The sequence below is a fragment of the Plecotus auritus genome, assembly GCF_963455305.1.
Source record: "Plecotus auritus genome assembly, chromosome: 10".
Lineage (NCBI taxonomy): Eukaryota > Metazoa > Chordata > Mammalia > Chiroptera > Vespertilionidae > Plecotus > Plecotus auritus.
The window spans coordinates 39,630,557-39,641,379 of record NC_137785.1 but is presented as its reverse complement, the minus strand read 5'-3'; the positions used below and the strand labels follow the sequence as shown (position 1 = coordinate 39,641,379).

The 10,823-nt window shown below is 40.2% G+C and overlaps 1 protein-coding gene across 1 annotated transcript; it reads left to right on the top strand.

The window, feature by feature from the left end:
- Positions 1–991: 991 nt before the first annotated feature.
- CLEC3A (C-type lectin domain family 3 member A) lies at positions 992–10,076 on the top strand (the record flags this gene model as incomplete). Its single annotated transcript, XM_080644714.1, has 3 exons — positions 992–1,106; positions 5,747–5,830; positions 9,685–10,076. The coding sequence occupies 3 exons, from the start codon at positions 992–994 to the stop codon at positions 10,074–10,076; spliced, it is 591 nt and encodes a 196-aa protein (XP_080500840.1).
- Positions 10,077–10,823: the final 747 nt, after the last annotated feature.

Below are 10,823 nucleotides of genomic sequence, written 5' to 3'. Positions count from 1 at the left end.
CCAGATTTGATTCCGGTCAGGGGCACATGCCCAAGTTGAGTTGGGGACTCAATCCCCAGTAGGGGGCGTGCAGAAGGCAGCTGATCAATGATTCTCATCATTGATGTTTCTATCTCTCTGTCCCTCTCCCTTCCTCTCTGAAATCAATAAAAAAACTATATTGAAAAAAATTTTGTTGTTCCACTTATTTATGCATTCAATCCTCATTGAACACACCACCTTGGCATATCTGGATGATGCTATAATCAACTGAGCTTCCCAACCAGGGCAAGGATGTAATTCTTAATGAATTCATAAAACCCTTATAAAGGGAGGCCTTATATCTTATCATGAACTCTCCACTTCAACCATGTTCATTATTTCCTGTAAGCAAACCATTCCCAAGCTGCATGTGGGCTGTGTACACGCACAAGTGGGCATAGACACACAGGTGGTTTTGTGGCCTCTCTCTCTCTCTCTCTCTCTCTCTCTCTCTCTCTCACACACACACACACACACACACACACTGTGGGGTAGGTTTGGCGGGGGGTGGGGTATCATTTTTTGCCCTGAAAACGGAATTAAACACTTTCCCAGAACATTCTTTAAGTGAACTCCAGAGCTCCAAATGAAAGACTTAAATGTTGGAGTTTCCCCAGAGACCCCCAAACTTCCTGGAATTTAAATTTTTTAAAAAAGGGAAAACAGGCAAAACCCTTCATCCCTCCATTAACTCTGATACACTCTGAAAAGGCAAGCCAACTAGGAAGTGTAGCACCAATATTAACACAGAAAACGTCTGCCATGAGGAAGGAGAACAAGGGACCACCTCATGCCGTGGCCAGCCAAGGCACTCAAACATTTCGTCAGCAGGATGGCAGCCAGCCTTCCCAGCTCACTTTTATAAAGCTGGCCCCTGGCATTCCAGAGCAAGATGTAGCTGTGCAGTCTGCTTGTCCCTTAGCTACTTCAGAGGAGCTAGCAAAGTGGCCACCAGACCGGCCTGGGAGCCATGGCAAAGAGTGGACTTGTAATTTACGTCCTGGTTATCACCTTACTCCTGGACCAGACCACCAGCCACCCGTCCAAATTCAAAGCCAGGAAGCACAGCAAACGCCGCGTGAAAGGTAAAATACTGGGCTTGCTCAGGGTGGGGAGGGGCTGGACAATGCTCATTTCCAAACCCCTCCAGGAGACTGTCCCTGGTTACAGTGCCATGCCAGCACATGGGAATGGCATTTCATGGGACTGAATGACTTTTAATTCTCTGGAGAGTTTGATATTTAAATGAGTCATGTAATAAGGGTGTGTTTTTTTTACAGTGATAAAAAGCTCCTATAATATAAAAAGAAATTCTATATTGTATATCGTTTGTCAAGTGGTTTAGATTCATATAATGTTCTTTAGAGGGAGTCAACGGTATATGTGGACATCTGGTATTATGAATGAGGACTCAAGCAGAATATATTGATTATAGAGTACACTGTTTCACTCGTACAGATTGTGTAACATTATTCAAAGATAACTGTGAAATAATTATGATCCTATTAAATGTGTAGTAGAAGATAGAGCTATTGGTAATTGTGACTTCTGTTTTGTCACTGGTTACCATGTAGATATATTTTCATATCTTGCTATATAAAGACAGTCTATACTATATATTTAAGCTTTTTCCTGTCATAGAGAAATCAAACCTCTCTTTGACTTAAACATATTTTAACTAGCAAAGTCATATAGTGTTTGAAGACATTTTAATGCAAAACTAAATCTAAGAGCAATCTCAAATTTTGGGTGGCTTGAATTAGGTTATGAGATAAAAAGTAAATGCTGCAAAGAACAAAATTGATAGCAATTTATTTACAACATATGGAAACCAAAGCAAAAGGGAAAACATGGGTAATGTTTTATCTCATCCTCTGAGTCATTTTCATATCAGGATATTTTAAGGTAAATATCATGACACTATTTCCTTATCAGTTGCACTTCGTTATTAACAAAACACACACACACAAAAATACCAACAAGGTTGGTTTTGATGTGACACAACACAGATGTCTGGTGGGTAGAAAGGGGGCTTGTGTTGTGTTGTGTTTTGATGATAATAAAGAGCACTTTTCTAGGGGAATTTATTTATACAATTTAAGTCTGATGAAAGGTTTCTTAAGTGGAATCTTTTTTCCTTATAAAATATTATATTGCCCTGCTGCCTTATTTAACGAAAGATTGAAATATTTCCCATGCGTAGGTACAGTTTATTCAGTATATTGCTGAAGATGAGGGCAGGGGAAGGAGGCGAGAGAAGGTACTGGGTGATGTGGCACATTTTTGTTGCCAGCATTTCCTCACCAGTGGGAAGGACTGCAAAGTGGTCACCACCCAATAGGGATGTGGGGAGGGGTATGAGTGTGTGTGTGTGTGTGTGTGTGTGTGTGTGAGAGAGAGAGAGAGAGAGAGAGAGAGAGAGAGAGAGAGAGTGTGTGTGTGTGTGTGCGTGTGGTTTTTCTGGAGTAATTGCAGTTCAGGTCATAGAGAGCTCCTTCCGCAACCCCCACATACACACATATACACACGAACACACACTTTTTTTTTTACTGACTGGGTACACATCTTAAATATCATCCTCTGAAAACAGTTCTTGCTAATTTTGCCATCAGGTCCCAATAAGCAGATGCTACAGTAGGTGAAGTAGTGAGGCTAGGCTTGCAGAATAGTTCTCTCCCCAACCTCTCACACACTTAAACTATTTTAAGTACCTGTAAATAACACTTTATGAAATCAAAGTGAAAGCTATTTCTCTCTCCCAATCCTCTCCACAGAATTAGCCACTATTAACTGTTGGGAGGTAATATTCCCAGTTTTATGAATGCACAATTAAAAATAGATATTTTTAACAAAATAAGAATTGGCTATGCAAAGTGTCTGGCACACAAACTTATTAATTTCATCTATTAACACTCAGATAGATAGCTTACCTCAGTCATTTTAACAGCCACATAATATCACACTGTGTAGATGGGTCATGATTTATTTAATCTGTTCTCTTAGTGAACTTTTGTGTGGTTTTCAATCCATCTCTGATTCAGTGCCTCAGTAAACTGCTTTGTACACACATAAAGATACTTGCTGACTTGTGATGGGGTAACATCTTGATAAACCCATCATAAATTAAAAATATCACCTGGCCATTGTTGCTCAGTAGTTGAGCATCAACCTATGAACTAGGTGGTCACAGTGTGATTCCTGGTCAGAGCACATGACTGGGTTGTGGGCTCAATCCCCAGTAGGGGTGTACAGGAGGCAGCAGATCAGTGATTTTCTCTCACCGTTGACGTTTCTATCTCTCCCTCTCCCTTCCTCTCTGAAATCAATAAAAATATATTTTTTTATAAAAGAAGAAAATACAGTAAGTTGAAAATGCATTTACTACACCTAGTCTACCAAATATTGTAACTTAGTTTAAACGACCTTAAATGTGCTCATAACACATTAAAAAACAACAACAACAACAAAAAACACCTCGCTGGCATCACAGTATATACTATAAAATATCTGCCTCTGCCCAGCATCACAAGAGACAATGGTAGCACATAAGGCTCGCCCAGGAAAAGATCAAAATTTAAAATTTGACGTACAGTTTGTACTGAAAGCATATGGTTTTCACATCATTGTAAAATCAAAAATTAAAACATCCTGTCAGGGCATGTCTATAAGTATATTGATCCCTATGATAGGATGTTAGGATACATTTCTAGAAGCAAAATTTCGGGTTAATCACACTTTCCAATTGGCTCCCAAAATGACAGCATCAATCTATGATCCCGTCTTCAGTGTATGAGATTGCCCCTTCTCCACATACCTTGACAGTCCAACATCACACCATCAGTTTAAGCCCTGCCAACCTAACCAAAAGAACAAAACCTTTTAAAATTTGCATTTATTAGATTGTTAATGAAGCTGAGCTATTTTTCATATGTTTAGTGGTCATTTCTTCTGGGAATTATTTTTGCATCATTTCCACATTGTACCTATTTTGAAGAACACTAATAATAAAGTGAAAAGGAGTCTTTTTTAAAAACTCAAAATTGCAATTGAGTGATTTAGTTCCAAACAAAAGATTTTTGGTACTTACTATATAGATATCAAAAAATTATGTGCTACAGTAATGAATAAAATATAATTTTTACAGTGAAATAGTTGATCCCTGTCTTAACTGTAGACAAAACATTGACATTTGTCACAAAAGAAGCAGAAGCCAAGCCATCTGGATAATGACTTCCATAATGATTTCCCAGGGGCCAAATGTTAATTCTTACGTCTTTATGTTAATTACAATGTTTACAGCTTCTCTGTGGAGGTCAGTTATTTAAATAGAATGGAGCAGGAAGGTGAGAGGGAAGGGGGATAACATGTATAGTTGACAATTTGTAACTTGGAAGCAAGTCTTCAGGTCTTTACAAGCCTGGCCCTCAACAGCCAATGGTTTTGTTCTCTGAACATATTTATTCTGGATTGAATGGGCCCATTGAGGAAATCCTTAGGCTATTTATTTCTGAGCTGAGCTAGTGGATGTTTTGAGAACTAATGAGCAGTATGAAGTGAAACAGAGCTGGGAGCCACCTCTGAGTACCGCAGAAGGCATTTTCCTAACCCAAGTGTGGAAATACCTGGCTTGCAAAGCCCATGTTTAAGGGGATAGAGATCAGTGTGTTTGGATTTGGGACTGACTTGAAAAACCCAGGACAGAGCATAGATTCTCTATATGGCATCTCTACAAGGAGGCATCTGAGGACAGTCCCTGCCAAGCTTTGAGCATCTTCTCTGACCGAGACCAAATGTTAGGGACCAAGCAGGTGAAGGCAATCACTGTGCAGAAGTAGATGGGATGGATGGGAAGAAATGGAGTCAGTGACTATCAAATCCCAACTCTGTACCTTACCAGCTGGGTAATCTTATTCAGGTCAATTCAACCGTCTATGCCTCTGTTTCTTGGGGATAGTGATTGTGTCTATCTCACAGGAATATTGAAATAATGAAGCTCTTAGTACATAGGGTATGGTGGTTTTTAATACTTTTTAGTATGATTTATTACAATTCCTGCCTTTGAAGTGCTCACATGCTGTCAATCTCCAAGACAGTCTCCATCAGTCCTGAAATCTTATTGATTCATTCAACAAACATTATGTGTGCCTATTATGTGCCAATGAATACTCTGGATAATAAGGCAGATAAAATTAAGTAAAATAATTATAGACTGAAGAAAGTGCTTTGAAGAAAAATAAAGGTTCAAAGAAAGAGATTAGCCAGAGGGATGCTAACGAGAGGATAATCAGAAAAGTTTTCTCAAAAGAAGAAATGTTTACACTCAATAAAGAGATGGGTAAGACTGTTCCAGGCATAAGGAACTCAAAGGAAAGGATCCCAAGATGAGATAGCTTGCTGTAGAATGCATCTGAGAGTCAAGGAGTCAGAAGCCTGGTGAAGGGAGGGTCGCATGGGAAGGGGCTGGAGAGATACATGGGAGCCCTACTGCACAGAGGGAACTTCTGGTATTATTGGTATTATTATCTCCACCAAACCCTGATGAATCTTCCTGGCCAACTTATTTTCATGCTTTATTTTTCATGTACACTGAGTGCAATTTCATCAAAACCACCCTTGCCTTAGGTTTTGAATTTCAAAGCTTTAGTTTATTTTGTTTTATTTTCATATTATTTTGATCATATGCTTTTTATTTCTCCCTTACCACCCCACCCTAAAATATCCCCAGAAAAGGATGGAGACCTAAAGACTCAAGTTGAAAAGCTCTGGAGAGAAGTCAATGCCCTGAAGGAAATACAGGCTCTGCAGACAGGTAAGACCCCATCTCATCGATGCCTGTCTCAAAGGAGATAGGGGGGAAATTGTGATTTCCCAGCAATTCAAAGCATACCTGGAGTGCATGTCAAGGTCTAGGTGACATATTTTTAAAAGAGACATTGACAAGCCAGATGTGTCTTGGAGAAAGGATCCAAAAGCTGAGGAGAGGGAGAAACCAAGATGGCAGCATAGGTAAACACCTAAACTGCTGCCTCGCACAACAATTTCAAAACTACAACTAAAAGACAAAACGGACATCATCCAGAACCACAGGAAGGCTGGCTGAGTGGAAGTTCTACAACTAGAAGGAAAGAGAAAAGCACACTGAGACTCAGAGGAGCTGCAGGGGGCAGAGGTACTGAGACACACGCAGGGAGAGGACTGGCAACTGAGTGTGTGGCTGGCTTTCTCAAGCGGGAGGGAGACAAAAATTCCCAACTGTGCTCAACTCCAGTTCCGGGCGAGACTCTGGGGACTCAGATTCATACGGGGTGAAACTGGACCGTCAGGAAAGAGAAAAGCACACTGAGACTCAGAGGAACTGCAGAAGGCAGAGGTACCGAGGTGTGCGTGTGGAGAGGGCAGGCAACTGAGTACACGGCTGGCTTTCTCAAGTGGGAGGGAGACAAAAGCTCCTGACTTCACTGAACTCCAGTTTTGGGCGAGACTCTGGGGACCCAGACTCATTCCAGGAGAAACTGGACTGTCTGGCTGCGGGTGGATCTCTAGGGCAGCTTTCTCTCAGAGGTGCTTGCAGCGATTACCACAGGACACTGAGACACAGGGGCCTATTAGGGCAGGGCTGATGGGAAACCAATGCTGTCTGCTCCGCCCTGAGACTACGCTCCATCCAAGCTGAGCATAGAGGCTTTTGCAAGTCTTGTCTCATAAGGGTGTCTCCAGCACAGAAGTTCTCCCAGTGTAGACACAGCTGATCCTCACAGCCAATTGGCCTGAAGGTCAATTCCTCCCAGTGATACCAACAACAATCAAGGCTTAACTACAACAAGACTGTGTACACAGCCCACAAAGGGGTGCACCAATAGTATCCACCTCAGGTAACTGGGGAGGCTGAGCCACTGGGCCCTATAGGACACCTGGCACACAAAGCCACTCTATCAACTCAGGGAAGCAGCCAAAATGCGGAGACAAAGAAACAGATCACAAATGAAAGAAATGGAGGAAAGCAAACGACTGGATATAGAGTTCAAAACCACAGTTATAAGGTTTTTCAAGAATTTTCTAGAAAAGGCCAATAAATTTAGTGACACACTCAAGGATATGAAAAAGGACCAACTAGAAATTAGGCATACACTGACTGAAATAAAAAATATTATACAGAGATCTAACAGCAGACTAGAGGGTCGCAAGAATCAAGTCAAAGATTTGAAATACAAAGAAGCAAAAAAACACTCAACCGGAAAAGCAAAAAGAAAAAAGAATCCAAAAATATGAAGATAGTGTAAGGAGCCTCTGGGACAACTTCAAGCGTACCAACATCAGAATTATGGGGGTGCCAGAAGAAGAGAGAGAGCAAGATACTGAAAACCTATTTGAAGAAATAATGACTGAAAACTTCCCCCACCTGGTGAAAGAAATAGACTTACAAGTCCAGGAAGCGCAGAAAACCCCAAACAAAAGGAATCCAAAGAGGACCACACCAAGACACATCATGATTAAAATGCCAAGAGCAAAAGACAAAGAGAGAATATTAAAAGCAGCAAGAGAAAAACAGTTAGTTACCTATAAGGGAGCACCCATAGGACTGTCAGCAGATTTCTCAACAGAAACTATGCAGGCCAGACGGGAGTGGCAAGAAATATTCAAAGTGATGAATAGCAAGAACCTACAACCAAGATTAACTCTACCCAGCAAAACTATCATTCAGAATTGAAGGGCAGATAAAGAACTTCACAGATAAGAAAAAGCTAAAGGAGTTCATCACCACCAAACCAGTATTATATGAAATGCTGAAAGGTATTCTTTAAGAAGAGGAAGAAGAAGAAAAAGGTAAAGATAAAAATTATGAACAACAAATACATATCTATCAACAAGTGAATCTAAAAATCAAGTGAATAAAAAAATCTGATGAACAGAATAAACTGGTGAATATAATAGAATCAGGGGCATAGAAAGGGAGTGGACTGACAATTCTCGGGGGGGAAGGGGTATGGGGGTGTAGGAAGAGACTGGACAAAAATCGTACACCTATGGATGAGGACAGTGGGGGTGGGGTAAGGTGGGGTGGGAACCGGGTGGAGGGGAGCTATGTGGGAAAAAAGAGGAACAATTGTAATAATCTAACAATAAAGATTTATTAAATTTAAAAAACTTTTTTAATAAAAGCTGAGGAGATGACTGTTTGGGGAAATCAGCTTGATTTTACACTCCCTTCTTTTATATATGGGTGGTATAGAAATAAAAATAGGCATTTCAATAATAGATTTTAAAAGTCTGTTCATAAGTCTTCTCTTATAGGCAATGAAACAGAAGTGAAGTGAGTATTAACTACCTTAAGCAATTAGCATTCATTGGATGTTTACTAAGTGCTCATTGGGAGATCTGCTGAGATTCAACTAAACAGAGGGCCACAGGACTCAGGCCATGCACATCAAATGCAAATGGAAGGACAATGGTTAGAACCACAGCTTGCCAATAGGGGTCAGCATCTGGTGTTTCTTGTTTTCTGGAGCAGAGCTCCAGGGGTGAGGAAATGAGAGCCACACTGGGTGGTTCAGGAACAGCCTGGGCTTGCAAAGCTCATACCCACAGGGAACAATACTCTCATACTAACTCAAAAGTAGAGCTTCGAGGGTCCCACAAGAGACCTGCCCAATTATAAGAGTTACAGCCTTCAGAGAAGACTGAAGTTATAGCTTTCAATCAAGTGCTTATAACTCCCAGACCATCCGTGTTACCAATTCAAGGTCATTTTTTTACCATAAGCAATGTTGCCTAGCAACACTGGTGATATATCCCCGTTATCAGGTTTCCAGGGAAACAGAATTAGAAAGTTAAAAGAAAGTCAAATGTGCATGCAGAAGGAGAGTTTTATTAATGCTTCACCTACATTAGCACATTAATCTCTAACAATTTATGAGATACCTGCCATAGTGATTATCTTCATTTTACAGATGAGGAAACTGAGGCACAGAGAAATTAAATAATTTGCCCAAGCTTTACAAAGCTAGTAAATGTCAGAGCCTGATTCACCCATGCTTTTCGCCTAATCTATCTTTATGTTTGGTTTATCCTGGATAATCTAAACAATATGTATTGCAAAGCTGAGTTATCTGCATAGGAAAAACACTGTCTCTCTCTATACAAACTCAGGCCTTTGTTTTTGTTTTTAATAATTATGAAATATCATCCCAGTTTCAAAAGTCCCAAAGAAATTCAGCACATAGTGGAGCTACAATAACTAACAACCATGTGTATATCAAAGCAGCATGAGGCTAAAGGCCATATTTTAAGAGAGGGACAGACCTGGGTGTGCAGAGTTGTAATCTTATGCTAAGTTATATTTTTACATGCTGAGTTGTTGCAAATCACTAATTTTCTAAGCCTTAATATCCTGATATGTACATATGGGAGTAATAAAATCCCACTTCATGGGACTGTTGTGATTATTATATGAGTAAAGTGCTTAGAAAATATCAAAATTTATCTTTTTGTACAATGTATATACAATGTCCAACACATACAAAATCCCCAGTAAATAAATGTTAATTCAGCATTACCATCACATATCATTCATTCCACAAACATATATTGGTACTTGCCAGGTCTGGTTCTGGATGTCTTATACTCAACAAGCATTTTAATATGTCATATCTCACATCTTTACAGTCTGTCTCCGAGGCACAAAATTTCACAAGAAATGCTACCTTGCTTCAGAAGGCTCGAAGCACTTCCATGAAGCTAATGAAGACTGTATTTCCAAGGGAGGGACCCTGGTAATCCCCAGAAACTCAGACGAAATCAATGCTCTTCGAGACTATGGTAAAAGGAGCCTGCCGGGTGTCAATGACTTTTGGCTAGGCATCAATGACCTGGTCACGGAAGGCAAGTTCGTTGATGTCAATGGAGTTGTCATCTCCTTCCTCAACTGGGACCGAGCACAGCCTAATGGTGGCAAGCGGGAAAACTGTGCCCTGTTCTCCCAGTCAGCTCAGGGCAAATGGAGTGATGAGGTCTGTCGGAGCAGCAAGAGGTACATATGTGAGTTTATCATCCCTTAATAGATCCTTCTCAAATGCATCTTCCAAGCATGATTTATAGGCTAATGGTTCTTAAGAATAAGTTAAATTGTCCATAGGAATACAAGAATTAGCCAATTTTGCTACCATGTTTAATTGTGATTTTTCCCTCCATGGGGCATGAGGGATCAGAGAATCATGATCCAGCTATGTACACACTGTTGAAGTGGCTTCTGCAAAATGGGCTTCAAATCCTTCTTTCTTTCCTAGTCCCTCTCACTTGTATAGACAAGGTCTGTATTAAAAATACAATAGCCAGAAAAGCAAGCTTCTCTTGAAAGTTTAGTATGTATTTTGTTAATGAGAATTCTCTAAATCAGAGATTCTAGGTGCTATATAATCCGAAAACTTTTCAGTCTGATGCTCAATGTGTTCCATTTTAGCTTTAGTGCCTTGTTAGCCCATTCCCTCTTCTTGGAGTTGCTACATTGCCTGGTAGAACTTGTATCTTGTCTACCAAATCAGAACATGAATGTCTCAGATTCTCATTAATTTTTTTCTTCAAGACCCCTTCCCCATACACTTTTTCTTTTTAATTCCCAATCAAGATCTGCAAGCAAATGATAAGGCAGCATATTTGGTCATTTTCCCCTTCCAGCATTACATTACCACTTCCAATTTGAATGGCTAACCTTAAGGCAGAACAAGAGCAGCAGATTGTATGAAAAGATAGAACAAGAAAAAATGTCTGATTTTTCATTGCTTTAGCATCCTATTGTCCTTTATGAG